The sequence below is a fragment of the Odocoileus virginianus genome, chromosome 14 (assembly GCF_023699985.2).
Source record: "Odocoileus virginianus isolate 20LAN1187 ecotype Illinois chromosome 14, Ovbor_1.2, whole genome shotgun sequence".
Classification (NCBI taxonomy): Eukaryota; Metazoa; Chordata; class Mammalia; order Artiodactyla; family Cervidae; genus Odocoileus; species Odocoileus virginianus.
This window is the reverse complement of record NC_069687.1, coordinates 11,811,788-11,838,338: the sequence shown is the minus strand read 5'-3', so window position 1 is coordinate 11,838,338 and position 26,551 is coordinate 11,811,788. Positions and strand designations below refer to the sequence as shown.

At 42.0% G+C, this 26,551-nt stretch overlaps 1 protein-coding gene across 1 annotated transcript in view; it reads left to right on the top strand.

Moving 5' to 3' along the window:
* Window positions 1–26,551, top strand: part of DNAH5 (dynein axonemal heavy chain 5) — a 239,614-nt gene that overhangs the window by 206,637 nt on the left and 6,426 nt on the right. Inside the window, 8 exon segments of the mRNA XM_070476407.1 lie at window positions 123–368; window positions 5,182–5,401; window positions 7,240–7,445; window positions 8,839–9,042; window positions 11,605–11,820; window positions 14,662–14,874; window positions 18,234–18,386; window positions 19,180–19,411. Coding sequence (XP_070332508.1) covers window positions 123–368; window positions 5,182–5,401; window positions 7,240–7,445; window positions 8,839–9,042; window positions 11,605–11,820; window positions 14,662–14,874; window positions 18,234–18,386; window positions 19,180–19,411 — 1,690 coding nt within the window.

The window sequence follows — 26,551 nt, the reverse complement described above, 5'->3', positions numbered from 1 at the left end:
CTGGCGGGGTTACTGTGAACATCATTGAGATGATCTGCGAAAATGAATTTTGGGAACCACACTGAATTATGAATTTTAGGGGTTGGAGCTAGTTTTGTTGACCCATGTACTCTTTTTGGCAGGCCCGTAAGTACATCATGGACTCCATGGGAGAAAAGTATGCAGAGGGCATTATCCTGGACTTGGAGAGGACGTGGGAGGAATCTGATCCTCGGACACCGCTCATCTGTCTCCTGTCTATGGGCTCAGACCCCACAGACTCCATCATCGCCTTGGGGAAGAGATTAAAAATAGAAACCCGCTACGTGTCCATGGGACAGGGCCAGGAGATCCATGCTCGCAAGCTCCTGCAGCAGACCATGGCGAACGTGAGACCTGATGTCTACTTTTGTATTCTGTTGTTGACATTACAGCTTATAGGATAACAATGCAGGAAAGAACTTAGAAATCCTAAAGCACTGAAATTTATGTGTTGTGTTCTGTTTGCTAAACAGGTAAAAGCATGATACCTGTTAGAAAATTTTCATGAAAAAATGAATACAATGTAAAATGTTTTCTGCTGAGCCTTGACTTCTGGGAAGCTTGCCCAGTGAGAGCATCTTATTTCCGGACCTGTTTGCATAGTGCTAAACCCTGCTCCAGGTCCCGAACCTTCTTTGGGGTTCACAGCTCCCTCTCTGTGCCTCAAGTTCCAGCCCCTGTAGATCTGCTTGGGGAATCCACAGCCCTCTAGAATCCACAAGACAATCCAGAATGCATATTTTGTGCCCTGGAGTCCCCTAGGCCTGGCCCAGATTCCAGAGGCCAGGAATCTGCCAATACTGTGTGGTAGTACCAGAGGTTTTCCGGAAACCTGGCCTGTCGCCTTCCAGGTGGGCTCCTAGAGCCCTTGGCAGCTTGCAAATTCAAGAGCATCCAGCGTAGGCCATGCTCAGGACTGGTCTGGGGCCATTGTAGCTGGAAGCCACGTGATGACCTGCTAATGGGACAAGTTCAGAGCTGAGGCACTCTGAGGAACTTAAAGTTACCTGAATGCAGAAGGTCCTATTTCATCTCTGGAACTCAAGCTCCAAAACACTTGTGTGTTTACTTTGGTCTAATCTTAGGTGTCCAGATGGATCCAGTTTTATAATAGTGTGATGCTGGGAGGGATTGGGGGCAGGAGGAAAAGGGGACGACAGAGGATGAGATGGCTGGATGGCATCACCGACTCGATTGGGCATGAATTTGAGTAAACTCTGGGAGTTTGTGATGGACAGGGAGGCCTGGCGTGCTGTGATTTATGGGGTCGCAAAGAGTTGGACATGACTGAGCCACTGAACTGAACTGATATGAACACTTGGGTCACCACCTCGAAGAGCCAGAGGCTCCTTCCAGCCACATGAAGTCTTCCTGGTATCCGCACGGTCGTTTATTAAAGTCATTTAGAAGGTCCTTCTATCTGTACCATCCTTTCTGTCACTTCACAGGTTTAATGAAAAGGGGAGAAAAACCCCACCATCAACACACAGTAAGACTCTAAAGGGTGTACATTTTGGCAGGTCAATTTGTAGTCAGTCCCTGGACCTTAACCTCAATTTCCACATATAAAATGTATTAATGGACTTCCCTGGTTGCTCAGGTGGTACAGAATCTGCCTGCAATATAGAAGACCTGGGTTCAATCTCTGGGTTGGGAAGATCCCCTGGAGGAGGGCATGGCAACCCACTCCAGTATTCTTGCCTGGAGAATCCCCATGGACAAAGAAGCCTGGTGGGCTACAGTCCGTGGGGTGGCAAAGTGTCAGACACGGCTGAGTGACTAAGCACAGTCTTCTTTGGGGTTCCTGGCTCTGCCATGGGCTCCCTCCCCCTCTGCTTCCCTCTGCCTGCACCCTTTGGCCAACTACAGGGTGGCAGAACCACTTGCCTCTTACTCCTACTCGAGAACATGCAGTTGTGGTGTAGATGCTTTTCCATCCTATTTTGGAGCAGACTCCATGCCTCCTTCACTAAGCCTGAGCTCTCCCCTCAATATCTCAAGACCCCTCTGTGCCCTTCAGGGAACACCCCCCCCCCATTTCGGACAGAACTGGCTGTCTCCCCCCAGCCATCAGACATGAGGTGCACCATGAAACCACAGGGTTCTAGGTCCCAGCTGCTGACTCTAGAACCTTCCCACTGTGCTGCATCCTGGTTCCTTCCCCCAGTCTAGAACTGAGTCTGTTGGGTTCTAGAACCTCTGTATTTGCCTCTTCCATCAAGCCATGCCCTGCCGCCAGCTTTGGTGAAAGGGAGGGGCCTCTCTTGTGCTCTGTGCTGGCTGCTGTGCTTAGTTTGCAGTTGGGAGGGCAGAAAGCACATGACTGAAATGTATTTTAGTTCAGTTCAGTTGTTTAGTCGTGTCCGACTCTTTGTGACCCTATGGACGGCAGCACGCCAGGCCTCCCCGTCCATCACCAACTTCCGGACTCATGTCCATTGAGTCGGTGATGCCATCCAACCATCTCATCCTCTGTCATCCCCTTCTCCTCCCACCTTCAATCTTTTCCAGCATCAGGGTCTTTTCCAATGAGTCAGTTCTTTGCATCAGGTGGCCAAAGTATTGGAGTTTCAGCTTTAGCATCAGTCCTTCCAATGAATATTCAGGACTGATTTCCTTTGATTGACTGGTTTGATCTCCTTGCAGTCCAAGGGACTCTCAAGAGGCTTCTCCAACACCACAGTTCAAAAGCATCAATTCTTTGGTGCTCAGCTTTCTTTATGGTCCGGCTCTCACATCCATACATGACTACTGGAAAAACCATAGCTTTGACTAGATGGACCTTTGTTGGCAAAGTAATGTCTCTGCTCTTTAATATGCTGTCTAGGTTGGCCATAGCTTTTCTTCCTAGGAGCAAGTGTCTTTTAATTTCATGGCTGCAGTCACCATCTGCAGTGATTTTGAAGCCCAAGAAAATGAAGTCTCTAACTGTATCCATTGCTTCCCCATCTATTTGCCGTGAATTTGTGTGGTAGTTTGAACATACTTTGGCATTGCCTTTGTTTGGGATTAGAATGAAAACTGACCTTTTCCAGTCCTGTGGCCACTGCTGAGTTTTCCAAATTTGCTGACATGTTGAGTGCAGCACTTTCACAGCATCATCTTTTAGGATTTGAAATAGCTCAACTGGAATTCCATCACCTCCACTAGCTTTGTTCGTAGTGGTGCTTCCTAAGGCCCACTTGACTTTGCATTCCAGTATGTCTGGCTCTAGGTGAGTAATCACACCATCGTGATTATCTGGGTCATGAAGATCTTTTTGTATAGTTCTTCTGTGTATTCTTGCCACCTCTTCTTATATCTTCTGTTTCTGTTATTTCCATATAATTTCTGTCCTTTATTGAGCCCATCTTTGCATGAAATGTTCCCTTGGTATCTCGGATTTTCTTGAGATGAAAAATAATCCATGATTCAGAATCCCAGGTCTAGTCCTGGACTCTCCTTCCTCTTGGCCTCCCCGACCCCCAACCTTGCCTTCTTCCTTCTGCTAGTACCGCACTTAGAAAACAAAGACACTAACATTCACAGGACCCTTATTTAACATGAATTTAAAATAAATAATGATTTAACTTAAATAATTATAGTTTCAGGAAGCTAAATTAGAATTTAAATGGAATATTTTTAGCCTTCAATTTATCTGTGTTTTCTGTTTAGTAGTTTAATTTCTAGTCAAATGGAAAAGATTTTTACTATTATGAGCATGTTTAAAACTTGTCAGAGAGAGTAGTGTTTTATGCCAGAATGAGCCAACTATTCCAAAATAGTAAAATGGAAGATCTGCTCAGTAAGAAGAACACAGAATATTAATACAGAAAGCAGTGAGGCCAAAGAAGCAAACTTGGCTAAGGGATTCCTTTTCCATGGATGAGGTTGAATCATCAAAATTCTCACCTAAGAAACTTAGATCAGGAGTCACTTGTATTCTGAATGAAAGAGCATCTGAAGCCTTTTTGTTATTATGTTTCACATTTAAATCTCCTTTTTTTGAATTGTGAACAGTATCAATTAAATTTTCATAGGACAAAATTAGTGAAGTGAAGTTGCTCAATCGTGTCCTACTCTTTGTGACCCCATGGACTGAGCCCACAGAATTTTCCAGGCAAGAGTACTGGAGTGGGTTGCCATTTCCTTCTCCAGGGGATCTGCCTGACCCAGGGATCAAACCCAGGTCTCCTGCATTGCAGGTAGAGGCTTTACCTCTGAGCCACCATAGTTATTTATTCATTATATACTTCTGAAGAAAATTTAAGGGGATATGTGACATTCCAAAAGGATCAGTTTTACATGTAACTTGATTAAGATTTTAGATCTAGTACTTATTTATCTTTTGCAAAGAATAATATCTCAGGTTACACCAATCAAATCCAAATGATCCAAAAGTACAGTCAAGAAAATAAAGCACGATTATGATCTGGGTATTGTAGATGATTTTAGAAAAATTATTCTATGGATTATATATTGAAATAAATATTACTGGTGCGTCTCTGGTGGCTCAGTGGTAAAGAATCCGCCTTGCAATGCAGGAGACCTGCGTTTGGTCTCTGGGTTGGGAAGATCTCCTGGAGAAGGTAAAGGCAACCCACTCCAGTATTCTTGCCTGGAGAATCCCATGGACAGAGGAGCCTGGCGGGCTATGGTTCATAGGGTCGTAAAAGAGTCAGATGTAACTTAGCAACTAAAATGACAAATTATTGCATGACCTAAATTTTTGCCTGTGTTGCCTTGTACAAAGAATCTTCTTATGCACATAGAATAATGTGTATCAGAGATATGACTTATTATCGTCTAAGACTCTTGTTAGAATAGTCTGATTCCCCAGAGAAGGTGCTCACACATTCTACAGGATGTAAACCCTGTTGCCAGTATTCTGGGAACTCTCTTTTTGTGCTTCACTTTGGTGATTTTTCATGACTCCAACCATGGAGTTGGAGTCCATTACTAGCTAATGGCATCCCATCAGACACACTTGTGGGACAAGAAAAAATGTAACTTATCTCAGTTAAATCTGATCCTATTCTTAGACTTGATCTAGATTAATTTATAGGGGTTACTGTGTTTTCCTGTTAAGTTTTAATTACTTAATTTCTGAAGAAGGTACTAATTTGGATCTCTGGATGAAACAGAAAATGGACTAATTTCCGTTTCCTGTTGCTGACTTAGGGAGGATGGGCTCTTCTGCAGAACTGCCATCTGGGACTGGATTTCATGGATGAGCTAATGGATATAATTATAGAAACTGAGTTTGTACATGACTCTTTCCGCCTGTGGATGACAACCGAGGTTCACAAGCAGTTTCCCATCACCCTCCTTCAGATGTCCATCAAATTTGCCAATGAGCCCCCCCAGGGCCTCCGGGCAGGACTGAAAAGAACATACGGTGGTGAGTCGAGGAATCCTTCCAAGTTTATGGAAGTTCTTATGCTTACATTGTTTTCTTTAAAGACATTATGGAAAAGGAATTAGATAAGTTTAGTTATAGCAAGTGGTGCTATGATTTAACATGATGGTGAGGGCATAGCCACCTCTGTCCTGCTGCACGTGAAGTATCCTTGGCCATGTTAGGGTCTCAAATCTTTGGATTCCACCTTATATTTTTCCTGTTTCCCCAGTATCACTCTCCTTTGGCCTACACTATTCAGTTTCCCACTTGATTCAGTGATAAAGAATCCTCCTGCCAATACAGGAGACACGGGCTTGATGCCTGGGTTGGAAAAATACCCGGGAGGAAGAAAAGGCAACCCACTCCAGTATTCTTGCCTGGGAAATCCCATTAACAGAGGAGCATGGTGGGCTCCAGTCCATGGGGTTGCAAAGAGTCGGACACAACTTAGCAACTTAACAACCACAACCTTCTCTGCTAGACAGCTGCCCTTTTATGTTACATCTAAACTGGATAATGTTGCTGTTTATGGTCTTCATGCTCCATACCTAAAGTAGGGCAGTAGCCTCTTCCAAGACAAGAAGCTGAATTAAAATTATGGCCTCTGCCTTTATCTCATGTGTGAGGATGTTGGGATGTGAGCGAAGTTAGAAATCTGACCACAGCAACCAAATCAGACCCAAACGCCCCTCCTGCCCCAACTGGAGCCAAGATTATTCCCAATAGATTCGCCCCCTCTGTGTCATACCTTCCTGTCTGAGGCTCATGGTCACAGAAAAAGCATGAGCTTGGAGTTGAAAATCCTGCTTCTGGTCCTTCCTGAACAAATGCCTTTATTCTCATGGGTGCTCATCACTCAAACAACCTGTGTTTCAGTTTTCTCATATCTAAAATGAAGATAATAAAATGATAAATTTAAATTATAATAGTGTATTTAATAAAAATCATCAACTTAGTTATTACATATAAATTTGAAAAATCTACAAATATATTTTTTGGAGTTGTTAACAAGGCTCACATTTTTGCTCATAGAGTAGATGGGGAATGATGATGTCTGTAAAAACAGTTTGCAAATGAAAACATTTATAATTGTATATGTGATGAATATATATATGTATAATAATCATAATTACAATTTGGAGAATATACTCAGGTTTCAAAGGGCTTCTTTTAAATTTTATTATTTTTTATTATTCCTTTTAATTGAAGTATAGTTTCTGTACAATGTAAGTTACAGCTGTACAATATAGTGATTCATAATTTCTAAAGGTTATGTTCTATTTATAGTTATTATAAAATACTGGCTGTATTCCCATATTATACAATACATCCTTCTTGCTTATTTTATATCTAATGGTTTGTGCTACTGAATAGCAATGGACTACTGTATACAGTATTCTAATTAATATTAAATTGTTAATAGAGTATATAGAAGTATTTGCAACTTGTGTACATGCCCTTCATAGTAGTAGTAATAATAATAATAATAATAATAATAATAATAATAATGTATATTATTAATAGTCATTGTAGTAATAGTAGCAGTATTTTATTTTGCCACCGTTTTTATCCCCACTTTTTTCTTGTTATATTGGTAAGAGCTTTATCCGTGTGAGTGAGACCCTACTCCCCTCAAATCTCTGTATATATTTTTCAGAGAAATGTCCTCTGGGTACCCAAAAGTTAAATTACAACTGCCACATGACTATGATAAAGATGATTCAAGATAAGTGAATTTTAATATCAGGAATTTACAGCAATGATTAATAACTTCTAAAAGTGGTAGAAAATAAAGATGTTTGAGAGATGAGACAGTTTTTCCCCACTGACCTCAACAGGGGTGAGCCAGGACCTGCTGGATGTGAGTGCCGTGGCCCAGTGGAAGCCCATGCTGTATGCTGTGGCTTTCCTGCACTCCACGGTCCAGGAGAGGCGCAAGTTCGGGCCCCTGGGCTGGAACATCCCCTATGAATTTAACCAAGCCGATTTTAATGCCACAGTGCAGTTCGTCCAGAACCACCTAGATGACATGGATCTCAAAAAGGTACTTTGTGCACACTGCTTTCTGCCTTGGGTGATTTGGGGCTTGAATCCTTGAGCTAACAGGACCCCCCGCCGCCGCCCCCACCAGCCTTGGGCGAAATCCTGTAACAGCGGTGGTTTTCTGTGCTGGCAAAGTCATCCTCTTTAAGCCGTAGCAACTTGGGTCACACTAACCTCTTAATTTCAGGGAAAAAATGAACACATTTTAATTATCTTTTTATTTCTCCAAGGCAAGTTGACATTACAAGTAAGACAACCTAACAGGATCTATTGAAGGGAGGGAGCAATGGATGAAGAAGCTTGTTTTTTAAAATCCTAAACCCCCTAAAATTTAGAGTCTAGATGACTTTTTAAAAATTGAAATATAATTGGTTTAAAATGTGTGTTAGTTTCTGCTGTCCAGTGGAGTGAATCAGCCATGTGCATAAATATGTCCCCTCTCTCTTATACCTTTCCCCCACACCACCCCCATCCGACCCCTCTAGGTCATCACAGAGCCCCGCGCTGAGCACCTTGTGCAATACACCAGCTTCCCACTCGCTCTCTATTTTATATGTGGCAGTGTGTGTATGAGGCTTCCTTTGTGGCTCAGATGATAAAGAGTCTGCCTGCAGTGCAGGAGATCTGGGTTCAATCCCTGGGTCGGGAAGATCCCCTGGAGGAGGGCATGGCAATCCACTCCAGTACTCTGGCCTGGAGAATCCCCATGGACAGAGAAGCCTGGTGGGCTACAGTCCCTGGGGTAGCATAGAGTTGGACATGACTGAGTGACTAACACACAGTGGACATACGTCAATCCCAATTTCCCAATTTTCCCACCCTTCCACTCCCCCACTATGTCCACATGCCCATTCTTTATGTCTGCGTACCTATTCCTGCCTTGGAAATAGGTTCATCTGTACTATTTTTCTAGAGGCCACATATATGTGTTAACATATGATATCTGTTTTTCTGACTTACCTCACTCTGTATGACAGACTCTAGATCCGCTTACATCTCTACAGATGACCCTATTTTGTTCCTTTTAGTGGCTGAGTAATATTCCATTGTACACACATACCACTTCTTTATCCACATACTCTTGAATGTGTGCTATTTAAGGAACAGCCTCAATATTCTAAAAAAAATAAGCATTTTTTTCCTATTGAAATCAAAGTCAAGAAGTACATGAATGCAGGAGACTCTGTTTCAAATCATGAGCTTTGAGTTCCCCTCATGTTTGTCTATTTAATTTTCTTTCTGCACTTTTTAGTTACTGAGGAGTGAATGAATGAGTGTATGAGCAGATGACATGGATGACAGTGATGACGATGCATGCATGGGTGTTACTTGGCAGGGAAAATGGGGGTGAGACAGTAATCAGTTCTGCACCTTCCTTCTGTAACTTTTCCCAGGGTGTCTCTTGGACCACTGTCCGCTACATGATAGGAGAGATTCAGTATGGAGGCAGAGTCACTGATGACTATGACAAGAGACTGTTGAACACGCTTGCTAAGGTTTGGTTCAGTGAAAATATGTTTGGACCAGATTTCAGCTTCTACCAAGGCTACAATATTCCAAAATGCAACACAGTGGATAACTATCTTCAGTATATCCAGGTTGGTCATCTTCAGAATTTTATGCATAGAGCAAATATCTGTAGCCAGGTGACTTTTTTACTGTTATTTATTTATACTTCATACTTATTTGAAAAGAAATTTTAATGGCGATACATACTGAACGTGGAAGGTTCTGAGCACCAGAGATGTTGTCTTCATATGTTTATATTCATCTAATGACTAAACTGTTTATATTTGTTCTGAGTGTATGTTTTGTGTTGGTTCTCTCCTTCCCTTTTTTCTCTCTCTCTTTTTGTCAACATGAACTCAGTTCCCTGACCAGGGACAAGAAGAATTCATGCCCCCCCCTGCAGTGGAATCTCGGAGCCTTAACCACTGGACCTCTAGGGAAGTCCCACTTTCCTTCTCTTTTAATGCCCCAGTGAGGAATTTTCTTTGGAGAGATGATAGATTGGGGAGATTTAGATCCAGGGAACCTACACCAATGCCCTTTTGTGTAGGGCATAATACTCAGTGCCCTATACTCAATTTTGTTTTGTGTTTCAAAGCATTTACCTTATTCCATGACATCTGTTTCTTAATCCTGACTTGATGGACAGCATATGAGTATTCTCAGAAACACACTCTGTATAAGAGGTTCCTCTAAGACTGAGTTTCTCAGCTTTGGCACCATTTACATTTGGAGCTGAATACATTTTTGTAGGGGTGGGGGACAGTCCTGTGTAGAATGTTGACATCACCCTTGTCCTCTACCCACTAGATGTCAGTTTCACTTCCTACCCCATTATAACAACCTTAAATGTCTCCAGACTGCCAAATATCCCTGGGGAGGGGGGGGGGGCGGGAAATCACTTCCAACTTTAAAGTCTGGCTCTGAGAAGGAATAAGATTTTGACAGGAAATCTGGAGGAAAACTTGATTTGTGCTTTCAAGTAACTACATTTTCTGTCTCTGTACCTGGAATTCATTAGATCATTATTTAGCGATCTCTTTTGCCTCTAAGATTTATCTCAGGGTGAACCAACTAAAGCAAAACAGCCCCAAAGAGCTAAATTTATCAGTATATTTAGAGGTTCTGTGATATATGTGTGTAATGAGTTTACCATATATCATCAGCCGTACACTTTTATTAATTCAAATCTACAAATATATTTGTCTTAACTGTATTATATGTGCCTTTAAATCACTTTCAGTGAAGAGGAGAAGTGCATACGAAGGTGTAAATTTAGGTATGCCTGCACATATATTTATTTATACACGTCTCATTTTATAGGAATTTGAGTTAGCTCATAAGAAGGCATTAAGCAAAAAGGAATAAAATAATAGACTAGAAGGGAGGGAAACCATGAATAAAGTTAAGTATGCAGTTCTCACATAGAAGTATATGTCAAATTATAGGTAAATTTTCTTTTGTTCAAGTAGCTGGGGTAGTATTTATCTGCTAGTTCTGCTGTTCTGCTTCTTAAGGCTTCCCGGATAGCTCAGCTGGCATAGGATCTGCCTGCAATGCAGGAGACCCTGGTTAGATTCCTGGGTCGGGAAGATCTCCTGGAGAAGATAGGCCACCCACTCCAGTATTCTTAGGCTTCCTGGGTGGCTCAGCTGGTAAAGAATCCGCCTGCACTGGGGGTAGACCTGGGTTCGATCCTTGGGTTGGAAAGATCCCCTGGAGAAGGAATGGCCACCCGCTGCAGTATTTTGGCCTGGAGAATTCCATGGACTGTATAGTCGGACATGACTGAGAGGCTTTCACTTTTCTACATCTTAATGTCTCTTGCTCTATGTTTTTCTAACTTTGTTGCTCTTTTAATATTTCTCACTTTCCCTAGTCTCTCTCCTCCTTGGAGGGAGTACATTCCCCACCTCTGGTTTTATTGGGCTATAATTGCTAAAACTGTTATTTTTAGTAACGATTAGTTATACACCATTTATTTAAACAACTGGTTTGAATTAGATGGGACCATTGAGAAGCAAAATACCATTCCATAGTTCCCTTTCTATTTTATAATTTTATATATATAATATAAAATATATTATAAAAATATATTATAAAATAAGATAGTGTCTCTGAATCAATTTGCTTAAAGTGCAGACATTAAAGAACCATGGGCTTATGTTAATTTTCTTTTCAGGACGACTTTTGATTCTATTAAAAAAAATATTCATTTATTTTCTCAGCCCTATTGGGTCTTAGTTTTGGCACGCAAGATCTTTGTTGCCGCGTTCAGAGTCTTCCGTTGCAGTGTCTGCTCTCAGTAGTTATGGCACACAGTCTTAGTAGTTGTGGCTCATGGGCTTAGTTGCCCCGAGGTGTGTGGGATCTCAGTTCTCTGACCAGGGATTGAGCCCGCATCCCCTGCATTGGAAGGCAGATTCTTAACTACTGGACTACCAGGGGAGTCCCACTTTTGATTCTTTCCTAGAGAAATTGTTGAGATGGTTCAGTTCAATTCAGTTCAGTCGCTCAGTCATAGCCTGCCGCAAATAAGACATATCATGTAAACGCTTATCCTAATAAAATCATGTCTGTTTGCTAAGATGTGTGATTTAACTGGGGCTTGTGTCAACAGTCTGAGCTCACTGTGGCTATTTATTGTTCAGAGCTTGCCCACCTACGACAGTCCCGAGGTGTTCGGGCTGCACCCCAACGCCGACATCACCTACCAGAGCAAGCTGGCCAAGGATGTGCTGGACACCATCCTGGGCATCCAGCCCAAGGACAGCTCTGGCGGAGGGGATGAGACCCGGGAGGCCATGGTGGCCCGGCTGGCTGATGACATGCTGGAGAAGCTGCCCCCGGACTATGGTCCTTTTGAAGTGAGTTGATGGCATCCTGGCAAACAGCTGTGGATGTGGAGGGTGGTTGGGTGCGGGGGCGGTGAGGAAGCAGTGTTGTGCTCAGTCACTCGGTTGTGTCTGACTCTGCGACCCCAGGGACCGTAGCCCACCAGGCTCCTCTGTCCATAGGAGTTCTCCAGGAAAGAATACTGGAGTTGGCTGCTATTTCCTTCTCCAGGGCATCTTCCCAACCCAGGGACGGAGCCCACATCTTTGCATCTCCTGCTTTGGCAGGTGGATTCTTTACCACTGTGCCACCTGGGAAGTCTCAGGAAGAAGGAAGGAAGGCAAAAGTAACTTTTCTGAAATTAAAGAAATTATTTAAAGACTTTACTTCTTGAAGAAGCAGTAAAAGAAGTATTTGAACCTATTGATGTAATCATTTCAAAATATAAATATTAAGTCTGATGAGAGAGTTAATCTTCATAGTTAAATTATAAGTGTGTATTGATGGGTTAGAATTGCTTTTCTATAATGTCTCCTGGAGGCACTTCATAATGTCATTTGTTCAAAGGAAAATAATGTATTCTTAGAGTAAAGCATCAATTATTTTACAAAAATAATCCAGGCCTTCTTAATTTCAGGGAGTCTATAATTATATCACTAAGTCTGCAGCTTCTTTGTCACATGGGGTTTGGAAATTGATTTCTCTTTTTTTAAAAATTAATGTATTTTATTTGATTGTGTTGGGTCTTAGTTGTGGCATGCAAGATGTGACAGCTAGTTCCCTGACTTGGGCCCCCTGCATTGGAAGGGTGGAGTCTTAGCCACTGGACCACCAGGGAAGTCCCCCCAATTTGTCCTTTTAATATCAAGTAACTTCTAAGCAAAACTGACAATTATGTTAATTTTTTTGACATTTTAGCGTGTATTGTGAAAAGCTTTACCGTGATAACATGTTTAAATCTTTGCTAAAAGCAAAAGTAAGTGGCTTACTTTCCTTGTAGTCTTAAGAGATTACTTGGACTAATGTTATGACATTTCTGTCATAGGACCACCAAGTTTCTTTATATATTGCCCTTTCCACTTGGTTTTCAGATGGAATTCTGCATTTTGTTTCTTTAGCACCCTATTGTTTTCCATGAAGCAGGCCATTTCGGCTGCTAATTTTTCACCGTAGACTGAACTCAAAGAACTCTCACCAAGGGAATCATTTCCTGTGGAAGAAACTCTGATCACTTGCTTGGAGAAAATCAATACTGTTACCAGCTTTCATAAGCGCCTTTCATTATAGTATCAGGAAAGCAGTCATTCATGTCTAGCAGTGGCTGAAATATTTATAAAGCAACGAAAGTGCCTAAAATATATTAAGTGAAGTGGTAGTCACACAGTCGTGTCCGACTCTTTGCGACCCCATGGACTGTAGCCCGCCAGGCTTCTCTGTCCACGGGATTCTCCAGGCAAGAATACTGGAGTGGGTTGCCATTTACTTTCATAAATAAATGTGGTGGTATGTATGGAGTTTAGAAGAGTCATCTTCGTTTTGCTGAATTTGCTTAAGATAGAACAATTCAGACTGGCATGATATCTGATCCACAAAAGACTCTGAATAAATACTTGCAAGACAGAAATGAATGGGTGAGTGGATGGACAGATGCTTTGATGGAAAAAATAAAAAGCTTTAAAAACAGAAATCTAGTTTTTTGAGACAGCCTTCAGAATTGTTGGGCTTCTCTGGTGGCTCAGAGGTTAAAGTGTCTGCCTGCAATGTGGGAGACCTGGGTTCGATCCCTGGGTTGGGAAGATCCCCTGGAGAAGGAAATGGCAACCCACTCCAGTATTATTGCCTGGAGAATCCCATGGGTGGAGGAGCCTGCTGGGTCCACGGGGTTGCAAAGAGTTGGACACGACTGAGCGACTTCACTTTCACTCTCACTTTCAGAATTGTTGCATAAACATACACATCTGCTTGTGTGTGTCCATGTGTGTATAATCAAGTCTTAGATTGGCAGTGAGTGAATGTTTCCCAATAATTGCAGTTGTTGTTGTTTGGATGTGGACGTGGATTTTATATTCTTCTGTGAATTAATGGCTGCCTGTCTTCTCTCACCTGGGATGAAAAATCAGCTTGTCCTCTAACAGATATTTCTTTTATTTCTTCTCTGTTTTCTGACAGTTAAAAACAAGCTTACTGTTTATGGAATTGTAAAATTTAGGGCCCTTTCAGAAGCCCTAGAGTACCATGTATATAATATAACATTGTGTGTATGCTCAGTCCTGTCTAAGTCTTTGTGAGCCCATGGACTGTAGCCCGTCAGGCTCCTTGGTCCATGTAATTCTCCAGGCAAGAATACCGGAGAGAGTTGCCATTTCCCTCTCCAGGGGATCTTCTTGACCCAGGGATCAAACCTGCATCTCTTGTTTGGCGGTGAATTCTTTACCACTGAGCCACCAGGGAAAGTGAAAAGTAAAAGTGTTAGTTACTCAATAGTGTTCTATTCTGCAAGCCCATGGATTGTATGGGTCCTGGGCTCCTCTGGACACCAGGCTTCTCTATCTAAGGAATTCTCCAGGCAAGAATTCTGGAGTAGGTAACCATTTCCTTCTCCAGGAGATCTTCCCAACCCAAGTCTCCTACATTACAGGCAGGTTCTTTACCATCTGAGCCACTAGGCTCCTCCATCCATGGAATTCTCCAGGCAACAGTACTGGAGTGGCTTGCCACTTCCTTCTCCAGGGGATCTTCCTGATCCAGGGATCAAACCTGGGTCTCCTGCATTGCAGGCAGATGCCTTACCATCTGAGCCACCAGGGAAGCCCCCATATAGAACTATTAGTAGCTGTCAAATAATTTTTCATGTGCTAATGTCTCCATGGCAGGTGAAGGAGAGACTGCAGAAGATGGGGCCATTCCAACCAATGAACATTTTCCTCAGACAGGAGATAGACAGGATGCAGAGGGTACTCACCCTGGTCCGAAGCACCCTGACCGAGCTGAAACTTGCCATCGATGGCACCATCATCATGAGCGAAAATCTACGAGATGCTCTGAACTGCATGTTTGATGCCAGGATTCCTGCTCGTTGGAAGAAAGTATGTTTAAGTCAGCTCTTATCCTGCCTAATCACTTTATTGTTGTGAATAATTGTAATTGGCAAGTGAAAGCATGTACGGATAATGTGCTTAAGAGTGTTCTTTTGCTTAGGGACTAATCCTTTTAGAGCCCTGTATTTTTACATTGTAGGTAGGGAAAATGACTTAACGTCTCCCACATCTCAGGTTCTCTGCCAGGCAATTTGTATGCACTGTTTCGTGTAAATCTTACAATTTATTACCCATATTTTACAGATGAGGATCTTAGGTTAGGGGAGATTAAATGTTTTCCCAGATCACACATCTTAGAAATCCAAGAATCAGAATTTAAACCCAAACTCATGGACTTCAAAGCTTGTGATGTTAGTTTTATAGAAGGGGATGTTCCTAGACACACACACATATGTCAAAAGTCACTCCAAGGAGAAATCTTCTTCCTTGCTTTTTCTGTAAATATGTGGGTATATATCTCTCAAGGTAACAAGATAATAATTTAACAGTATTCTTACTGATTGCATATTATTAATTGTGCTAAACGAGAGATGGGCTTTTTATAAAATTTTTGTGTAAATATAGTTGATTTAATACAACACTGTGTTAATTTCTGCTGTATAGCAAGGTGACTCAGTTATATATGTATATTCTGTTTTGTATTCTTCCCATTGTGGCTTATCACAGGATGTTGAATCTAATTCCCTGTGCTGTACAGTTGCACCTTGTTGTTTATCCACTTTACATATAATAGTTTGCATCTGCTAATCTCAAACTCCCCATCCTTCCCTCCCCCACCTCCTTCCTTGGTAATCACATTTCTTTTCTCTATGTCTGTGAGTCTGTTTTTCTCTTTCTGACTTACTTCATTTAGTGTGATAATCTCTAGGTCCATCTGTGTTGCTGCACATGGCATTATTGCATTCTTCTTACTTTATTATCATTTTTGAAGCTTTTAATTTTGTATTGGAGAATAGCCAGTTAACAGTGTTGTGGTAGTTTCAGGTGACCAGCAAAGGGACTCAGGATTGCAAATACATGTATCCATTCTCCCCCAAGCCCCCTCCCATCCAGGCTGAGTAATATTCCATTGTGTATGGAATATTATATATATGTGTGTATATATACAGCAAGATGTGGGTTTTTAAAAAATTTCTTTTCCATTATGGTTTGCCACAGGATGTTGAATGTAGTTCCGTGTGCTATACAGTAGGACCCTGTTGTTTACCCATTCTGTATATAATAGTATGATAAATAGATGTGGTTTGAAGAGGTGTTTTTCTACTGGGAGAAGTAAAATGAGAACCTGAGTGTCCTTGTAGAGGAGTTGGCTGATCGTGGCACCGAGGGTGCTGAGCGTGTGGTGGGAGGACTCGGGAGACAGGAGGGTGGGGGTTATCCAGGGTGGGCAACTTACAGAGAGGAGATTGGGTCCCCGGGTGACTGGAACTTTTGGAGGTCAGTCGGGTAAATGAGATGGTGGGACAGGGTGGAGTTAGAACTGATAATCTCTCAGGAGAGGCTCCTTTAGTGCTGAGCCTCTGATCCTTACCCAGGGCTTTGGCAGATTCCAAGGCAGTGGGACAGAAAGCAGCATATGGTAACTGGGGAGTGCTCGTCTACTATCTTCTCATCTTATTTGATTAACCACCATCCCATCCATCCCTCTAGACACACAGCTTAGAAACTCAGAATCAGCTTTGACCAGGTCCCTTTCTCTCCTCCCCTGCAAAAAATTCATTGCCGAGGCCAGAGAGTTTTCTGTATGCACTGACTCTCCTCTTGCTAGTGACCTACCTGGTCCCTGACCATTGTGGGCTCATTCCCCACTAGACCAGCTGACCCAGCTTGGTCAGCACCTGCAGTTCTGGGACAGGGATCCTCGCCAGAAGACACCCCCTAGTTAATGGGTCCCTGTGCCTTCAGATCAAATGTTGTATAAACACATATCTTTCAGTTAACACACCTATAAAGATATAGAATGAATTACCTCGTTTTAAACATTGCTGTTTAGTCGCTAAGTCGGATCTAACTCTTAGAGACCCCATGGACTGCAGCATGCCAAGCTTCCCTGTCCTTCACCGTCTCCTGGAGTGTGCCCACACTCATGTCCGTTGAGTTGGTGATTCCATCCAACTATCTCGTTCTCTGTCATCCCTGTCTCCTCCTGCCCTCAGTCTTTCCCAGCATCAGGGTCTTTTCCAATGAGTCTCCTCTTCACATCAGGTGGCTAAAGTATTGGAGCTTCGGCTTCAGCATCAGTCCTTCCAATGAATATTCAGGGTTGATTTCCTTTAGGATTGATGGGTTTGATCTCCTTGCTGTCCAAGGGTCTCTAAGAATCTCTTTTAAAAAAATTTTTGGCTGTGCCACACAGGATGTGGGATATTAGTTCCTCAACTAGGGATTAACCACTGGACTTCCAGGGAAGTCCCACTTCCTGGAACTTAAAATCCTTCTATATAGGACTTTTTTCTACTCAACTTATTAACAGTCTTTGGGAATCTCAGTGTCTCTTGTAAAATAGGCATATCAATTCTCAAGCTATTTGAAATTCAAGTGGTTTATCTATTCAGGTTGATCAGTACATTTATTCACACATAAAATAGTGCAGTTACAGTGAAATGTTATAAAATATGATTTGGAGATACCTTCTAGTGTGACTGCTGATAATGTTGATGACATTTCCATGCCTGTTATAATAACATGAGTTCCACATGTGAATTCAGGCAGAACGTTACAGGCAATGAATGCAATTAATTTGTTGGTGGTAAGGAGAACTGTGTTTCCATTTTTATTCCCTTCATCGGAGAATATAAAAATGCCTTCTAAGAGATAGGAACTTCAGAAAATAAATGTTGTTTGCCCCATAAAAAAATAAGTGGAGAAAGTCTTCTACATTTGTCATTCATAGAATAGAAAGTGCTGTTAAGGCCATAAGCACATTTACATAAATAGAAATGCTGTTTTATAATGTATCTATTGAAAATATAGCCTAAGGAAAAATAGTTGGAGCCCGTTAAATTTAATTCAATTAATTGTTTTAATTGCTTTGTGGCAGAATTGATCTTAACTATATTCGTATGTGGAAGGAGACTTTATTGACAGCAGATGTCTTGAACAGCATGCCAAGCAGGATTAATCTGGAATTCACATGATGATTAGTTGATTCTAACATACTTCATATTATTAAAAAGGAATAATTTGACATCTTAAAGGTCAGAACCCTGCAGAAATTTATGCCTTAGGGACTTCTAAATTCTAAGAGTGAAATTGATATTTCATCATTGTTTTTTTCTGTGAATATAGTCAGTTACACAGTAGAATTAAACTTGTATTAAATTCATGTTTTCATGTTTGCCTTTCAGGCATCTTGGGTTTCAAGTACCTTGGGTTTCTGGTTTACTGAACTTATTGAAAGAAACTGCCAGTTTACCTCTTGGGTTTTCAATGACCGACCCCACTGCTTCTGGATGACGGGCTTTTTTAACCCTCAAGGATTTTTAACTGCAATGCGACAGGTGATAGCACTGATTTTTACCTGTTGTGTTATTACAATTTTCCTCTGGAGGGCTTTCTTCTTTCATTATAGTTTTAAATATGTAGTTTATAATAAGGCAGAATGATTGTCTGGTTTGGGCACCAGCAGTTAACTTTGTCCTGAACATAAATTCAGCAACTTGTTCTCAGGCTGCTAGCTTAGATTTAAAAATACTTATTTTTATATTTGATTTGATTTTATATTTCTTCTAAAATTGTTATCTAGTCATGAAGTCATCTCCGATATTTTGCAAAGCCATGGACTGAATCACGCCAGGCTTTACTTTCCTTCACTATCTCCCGGAGTTTGCGCAAACTCATGTCCATTGAGTCGGTAATGCCATCCAACCATCTCATCCTCTGTTGTCCCCTTCTTCGTTTGCCCTCAATCTTTCCTAGCATCAGGGTCTTTTCCAATGAGTCAGCTCTTCACATCAGGGGGCCAAAGTATTGGAGCTTCAGCTTATGATCAGTCCTTCCAATGAATAGCTAGGGCTGATTTCCTTTAGGGTTGATTCGCTTGATCTCCTTGCAGTCCAAGGAGTTTTCTCCACAACCACAATTAGAAAGCATCAAATTATTTGACACTGAAGTACAAGTATGGTTAAATTAGGGCACGGGTATTGCTTATGAGAGGATCTTTTAAAACCCTTCAAATACTATCCTACCTTTTTTGAATCTGGGGCTACATTGTTATCACAATTATGCTCTTTCTATTAAGACAACCCTTTAGTTGCTGATGTCATCCTTTTCTTTTGCTCTTGCCCTGAGTAGGAAATAACTCGAGCCAACAAAGGCTGGGCTCTGGACAATATGGTGCTTTGCAATGAAGTCACCAAGTGGATGAAGGATGACATTTCTGCCCCTCCCACAGAGGGTGTCTATGTCTACGGCTTGTATCTTGAAGGTGCTGGCTGGGACAGGAGGAACATGAAACTTATCGAGTCCAAGCCCAAAGTGCTCTTTGAGTTAATGCCTGTCATAAGGATTTATGCTGAAAATAATGGTAAGTTGTCTGTGCCTTCAGGTACAGTTGGTACTATGGGGTTGAATGATATTATAAATATGGGATCTCATTATTTTTGTTATCATGTGATAAGGATTATACTCTGTTATCAGGTAGCTTCATATTCACACCTGTGTTTAATGAATACTTACTGACTTCTGGGCTCTTCCTTGAGTGCTGCTGGGAGGCAATGGTTCTAGATAGTTCTTGCCTATCTAATAAAGCAGATAAAATATATAAGGATACTCATGGAGCATTAGTTAATGAGATAAGAAGCAAGGGTTTGGAATAGTTACTAAGTGGTGAGAAAGGAGGGTGAGATAAGAGTGGGATGAAACTGTCAGGGGCTGGATCTTGGGAGCAGGTGGACCTGGAAGGGCTGGGAAGAATGGATAGGGCTTTAATGATGAGCTGGGCAAGTGGTGGAGAGGAGGAAAGAAGCCTTTCCAGGTGGGACTGCACAGGGCTCCCGAAGGTCATGACTCCTCCAGCCTGGAGATTTAAGTCAGGCTGTGAAGTCTGGATTAAATTCAGGGACATTGACTTAATTCAGTAGCTTATGGTAGAATGCTGGGTTCACATTGCAGCCTATGAATGTGACAACACTTTTATGAAACACACACGTCAAAGCAGAATCCTTTGACAGAGTTATCAAAGCTCTGTTTGACAAGTCTAAAAACACCTAAACTATTTTCCATTGTTGGTTTGATGTCTTCTAGAGGTCTTTGCATTTCACTCAGCTGACATCTCCTCAGGGATAAACCACTGTTCACAGTATGAGGAGACACTGTTCATTTCACTTTTAAAGAATTATATTCCTTTTAAAATAAACTTGCACATGTTTAAGGTGTATAACATCCCTGGAGGAGGAAATGGCAACCCACTCCAGTATTCTTGCCTGGAGAATCCCTTGGATAGAGCAGCCTGTGGGTTACAGTCCATAGGGTTTCGAAGAGTCAGATATGACTGAAGTGACTGGCCAAGGTGTATAACATGGTGATTTGATATACATGGTGAGATGATCATTAAAAGCTGTAAATTCATGAGGTGGCCAGGATAGTAGATCCTAAGGAAGTCCTAATTTTATGATAGAAGCATGAAGATTTTTCTTTAAACAAGGAAGAGGCAAGAATCTCTCTGTAAAGGATAATTTTTAGTATATTTATCCCTTAAATACCACACTTGTAAACATATGTATAAACTTTGAACATTTGTTTTTTAAGCAAATGTTTGCTAAATTCCTAGTACAAACCAGATACAACCTTACCTGCAAGAGATAAAGGTAGTTATGAACCAGATCATGCCCACAAGGGACTCATAGCCTAGTGAAGGAGACTTATAAGAAAACAAATAATTTAAGTAGAACTTGATGCATGTTATGATAGAGATCCCTGGTGGCTCAGTGGTTAAGAATCTGCCTGCAATGCTGGAGACCTGAGTCCATCCCCTGGTTGGGAAGATTCCCGAAAAAGGAAATGACAACCCACTCCAGCATTCTTGCCTGGAGAATCCCATGGACAAAGGAGCCTGACTATATAGTCCATGGGGTCATAAAGAGTCAGAGATGACTGAGTGACTAACAGATACACATGATAAGAAATGCTCTTGGGATGTTCAGGGACTCTAGAAGGAAAACATAACTAAGCCTGGTAGGAGGTGGAGGCTGCTTTTGAGATGTGTTTTGAAGGATGGGAATGAGAGGGCGTTAAGAGTCAGACTTTTCTGGGCAGAGGGAGAGAGCTCTAACTCACTGAGTCAGCCAAGGTATCAACCATCTGACACACACTGCTCTATTTCTGGGGGTGCAACAGTGAGGAAAGACCACGCAGAACCCCCATTTGCATGGAGCTCAGTCTCAAGGAGGGATGGGTAACTGGAAAAGAGGCAAATATAGTCATTGCTACACAAGGATTCTGTATGAATTTTCCTACAGTCTTAAAATTTATATGTGACCCTAAGGTTAATGCTTGTGGCACTTTCATGGTTTTTCACAGACATGTACAAAGCAGTGAAAAATCTGAACCTCCTGACATGTGTGTTTCCAACTTAGGTGGAGCAAGCCTGTCTCTGCTTCTTGTTTCAGCTCAGACTGTAAGCAAGTGCCCTTTCCATGGTCTATTTAGTGCTAAGTTTTTCATATTTTTGTATTTTTCATTGTTGAAAATGGCCCTCGAGTATAGTGTTGAAGTGCTGTCTGCCGTTCCTGAGCACTGGAAGGCTGCGATGTACCTTATGGAGAAACCATGTGTGTTAGACAAGCTTCATTCAGGCGTGAGTCACAGTGCTGTTGGCCTTGAGTTCAGTGTTAATGAATCAACAGAGTATATTAAAAAGATGACTTTAAACAAAAACACACATAAAGCAAGATTATGTATTGATTGGTTTTTAAACAGAAACACACAGAAAACAAGGTTATGTATTGATCGGTTGATGAAAATTCTGTGACCAAGGTCTCTGAGGAACCTGACCCTCTATTTGTCCTAGGAGCCATCGGTAATTTGGGCTTCATTAAATTATACATACATTGTTGTTGTTCCGTTGCTAAGTTGTGTCTGATTCTTTGTGACCCCATGGACTGTAGTCTGCCAGACTCTTCTGTCTGTGGGATTCTCCAGGCAAGACTACTGGAGTGGGTTGCCATTTCCTTCTCCAAGGGATCTTCCCGACCCAGGAATAGATTCTGGGTTTCCTGCATTGGCAGGCAGGTTCTTTACAGCTGAGCCACCAGGGAAAATAGATACATTAGTCCCACAGATAATGAAGGTGGAGTGTAAATGAACAGACTGATTTCAGATAGCTCTTGCTTCTGTAAAGAAGACACACACAGGGTGTGACAGGGAGTGAGAGAGTTCAGGCTTTCAGGGAAGAGTTTGCGGAGCAGAGAACATTGAACTAATATCCATGGAGCAAAGGCAAGCGTGCAGAGACAGGAGCTAGCATCGGGGGCATTGTGTTTGGGGAACAGACCGTGTGCAACGGAAGGGGCCCTGTGAAATTAGAAAAGATGTGAGGGTGCTCAGCCTACCTCTTGGTGCAGGGTGTCGTTCCTTATGCCCCAGCCGTGTCTGAAAGGATCCATGTGTGTGCCTGGTCTTGGCAGACACACTGCCTGTGGCTTCATGATTTAAAAAAAAAAATTTTATTTTTTAATTTAATTTTGGCTGTTCTGGGTCTTCATTGCCACACGGGCCTTTCTCTAGTTGCAGCGAGCTGGGACTACTCTAGTTTCACTGCACAAGCTTCTCATTGAGGTGGCTTCTCTTGTTGCTGAGTTTGGGCTCTAGGGTGTGTGTGTTCAGTAGTTGTGATGCATGGGCTTCATTGCTCCACAGACATGTGGGATTTTCTTGAATCAGGGGTTGAACCCATGTCTCCTGCCTTGGCAGGTAGATTCTTTACCACTGAGCCACCAACGAAGCCCTGATCTTCATATTCATTAATCCGTATGGTGGTGTGAAGTCCCAGGGCCTTGATTATTTTATAGAATTAATAGTCAAATGTTCTTTCAGCCAAAAGTAATACTTTAGAAATTTTGTTGCATCTAGTCAACACTGTTGCAAAAATATTTCCCTTATAAAGTGAAAGAAAAATCTTTCTCACATTCAGTTAGGTGTTACTTTTTTATTTCTTGTGACTAATGTGTAAAAATCCTTCGCCATGTGACATTGAACATCTCAGCATGGTAGTAATAAAGCAATAATTTTATAATACAGGCAGGCCTTTATGACTTAAGAACACATTTTTGTGGAAGAAGTATACTCACCCTGCTGGGCATTAGTCAGCGGTGACGCTCATTAGCTGCAGGTAAGAGAGGAAATAAAAATAAGCAACAGAAAAGGTGACTATGAATTCCAAAGTGCTAATAAAAAAGTAAAGAAAACTGCAGTTCTTTATTGTTTTTTTTTGTTTGTTTCACTAGAAGTTGGTGGAAAGTTGCTGCCAAATAGCTTTGTGGTTGAAGAGGTGTTTTGTTAGCGATAGGAAGTTAATATTCCATTGTTCTTTTCATCTGTTCAGTCAGTTCAGTCACCCAGTCATGTCCGACTTTTGCGACCCCACGGACTGCAGCACGCCAGGCTTCCCTGTCCATCACCAACTCCAGGAACTTGCGTAAACTCATGTCCATCGAGTCGGTGATGCCATCCAACCATCTCATCCTCTGTCGTCCCCTTCTCCTCCTGCCCTTAATCTTTCCCAACATCAGGGTCTTTTCCAACGAGTCAGTTCTTCGCATCAGGTGGCTAGAGGATTGGAGTTTCGGCTTCAGCATTAGCCTTCCAATGAACATTCAGGACTGATTTCCTTTAGGATGGACTGGTTTGATCTCCTTGCAGTCCAAGGGACTCTCAAGAGTCTTCTCCAACTCCACAGTTCCAAAGCATCGATTCTTCAGTAAAGTCTCCTGTATACAGAGAGAGTGATGCTCTTAATAACTTTTGTGCTGTACCCCATGTGATGGGAAAGTGGTGATTACAATGTTTGGGGGAACAAAGTGATACTCGCTAAGCAGGTTGAGAAGCATCTTAGCGTCCCTATAGCTAATGAGAATATTTCCTGCAGGAGAAAACATGTGTCTAAGCATGCCTTGTGACCCACCCTGATCCAGCACTGTGCATTCATGGTGCTGGGATGGGGTTAGCCCCGTGCACTGACCCAGAACTGGAGACCTCCTCATACCTGAGCCCCACAGCATTTAATCCACTTTCCATTTGTAAGCCTGGAACTCTGCTAGTCTTCTGGAACCTGAGTCTGGGGAATTAGGTTTAGTGAAAAGGTAACTGTATATGCACACATGTCTATATGTGTGTAGAGGCAGAGAGGAGAAATCTAACACACCTTGTGTATCTACTGCATTCTAAGCACTATGCTATGCCAGGCATTCACATATATTCACTCATTTAGTCTTTACAATGACTCTATAAGGTATATCATGACTATTTTGCAGATGGGGAAATAATAGGTTAGAGATATTATGTAATTTGCCGGTGATTTCTGGCTAGTAAAGCTGCTGTCAGAATCACCTTTGTCTGTTGTGGGTTGAATGTGCATCTCTGGGAATTTCTGTAGTCGTGTTTTACTCAAGACTGTGCATGTAGGGATGAAACTGGGAACTAAAGCCTAAATTGGACATGAGGAAAGTGTCCCTTGTATTTTGAAGTCATGAATTAATTTTTCTCAGGTACATAGTGAGGTAGACACAGTAAAAGGCCTCTGTCCTATAGGAACCTGAGTTCTGACTCCCTAGGCCCTCCTCTCCCCATGCTGCAGGCTAAGGTGGTCACCTCCTCACCCCACAGTGGGGCACATGTCCTTAGGTCAAGGGCAGTGAGCCAGGAGCCTGGATATTTGGGGTGCTCTCCTGCTTTACCACCATAGCACTCATGTGACTTTGGAGGAATCGCAACTGCGCCACAAGTGGAAGTTAGGTATCTAGTTATAGCTGGCTCATGTTTACATCTTTCTGCAAAAAAGCATGGAGGCACATACATAGAGTATGTCACACTGTTGAGGTTAAGAGCTTAGGCTCCCAATCCATTCCATCCAGATTTTCTCATCACCTGCAGCTTTGTAACCTTGGATAGGCAACTCACCTCTTTGGGTTCTTCCATTTTTCTCATCTGTAAAATGGATTTAATCATGTTACCCATCTCACTGGGTTGCTGACAGAATAAAACTGACAATGTCCAGCATGTAATTAGCATACAATAGATAATAATAAAAGCAATTACTGTTATTATTAATACAGTAACACATGCTTAGTTTCAGTTCAGTTGCTCAGTCATGTCTGACTCTTTGTGACCCCATGGACTGCAGCACACCAGGCTTTCCTGTCCATCACCAACTCCCGGAGCTTGCTCAAACTCATATCCATCAAGTTGGTGATGCCATCACATGCTAGTTGAAGGATTAAAAGAAATACCGCATATAAATGTTCTCTATTTAGTAACTCAAATGTTTTTAGCAAAACAGGGATTGAATAAAGGAATGATACGAGGAATCTCTAGGTAACTTGGTTGTTTTACATATCAAAAGGAATATTTGATGTCAGTTCAGTTCAGTCACTCAGTCGTATCTGACTCTGTGACCCCAAGGACTGCAGCATGCCAGGCCTCCATGTCCATCACCGACTCCCAGAGTCTACCCAAACTCATGTCCATTCAGTCGGTGATGCCATCCAACCATCTCATCCTCTGTCATCCCCTTCTCCTCCTGCCCTCAATCTTTCCCAGCATCAGGGTCTTTTCAAATGAGTCATCTCTTCGCATCAGTTGGGCAATGTATTGGAGTTTCAGCTTCAACATCAGTCCTTCCAATGAACACTCAGGACTGATCTCCTTTAGGATGGACCAATTGAATCTCCTTGTAGTACAAGGGACTCTCAAGAGTTTTCTCCAACACCACAATTCAAAAGCTTCAATTCTTCGGTGCTCAGCTTTCTTTATAGTCCAACTCTCATATCCATACATGACCACTGGAAAAACCATAGCCTTGACAAGATGGACCTTTGTTGGCAAAGTAATGTCTTTGCTTTTTATTATGCTGTCTAGGTTGGTCATAACTTTCCTTCCAAGGAGTAAGCGTCTTTTAATTTCATGGCTGCAGTTACTATCTGCAGTGATTTTGGAGCCCCAAAAAACAAAGTCTGTCACTGTTTCCATTGTTTCCCCATTTGTTTGCCATGAAGTGATGGGACTGGATGCCATGATCTTAGTTTTCTGAATTGCTGAGCTTTAAGCCAACTTTTTCACTCTACTCTTTCACTTTCATCAAGAGGCTTTTTAGTTCCTCTTCACTTTCTGCATATCTGAGGTTATTGATATTTCTCCCAGTAATCTTGATTCTGGCTTGTGCTTCATCCAGTCTAGTGTTTCTCATGATGTACTCTGCATGTAAGTTAAATAAGCAGGGTGACAACGTATAGCCTTGATGTACTCCTTTTCCTATTTGGAACCAGTCTGTTGTTCCATGTCCAGTTCTAACTGTTGCTTCCTTACCTGCATATGGATTTCTCAAGAGGCAGGTCAGGTGGTCCGGTATTCCCATCTCTTTCAGGATTTTCCACAGTTTGTGGTGATCCACACAGTCAAAGGCTTTGGCATAGTCAATAAAGCAGAAGTAGATGTTTTACTGGAATTCTCT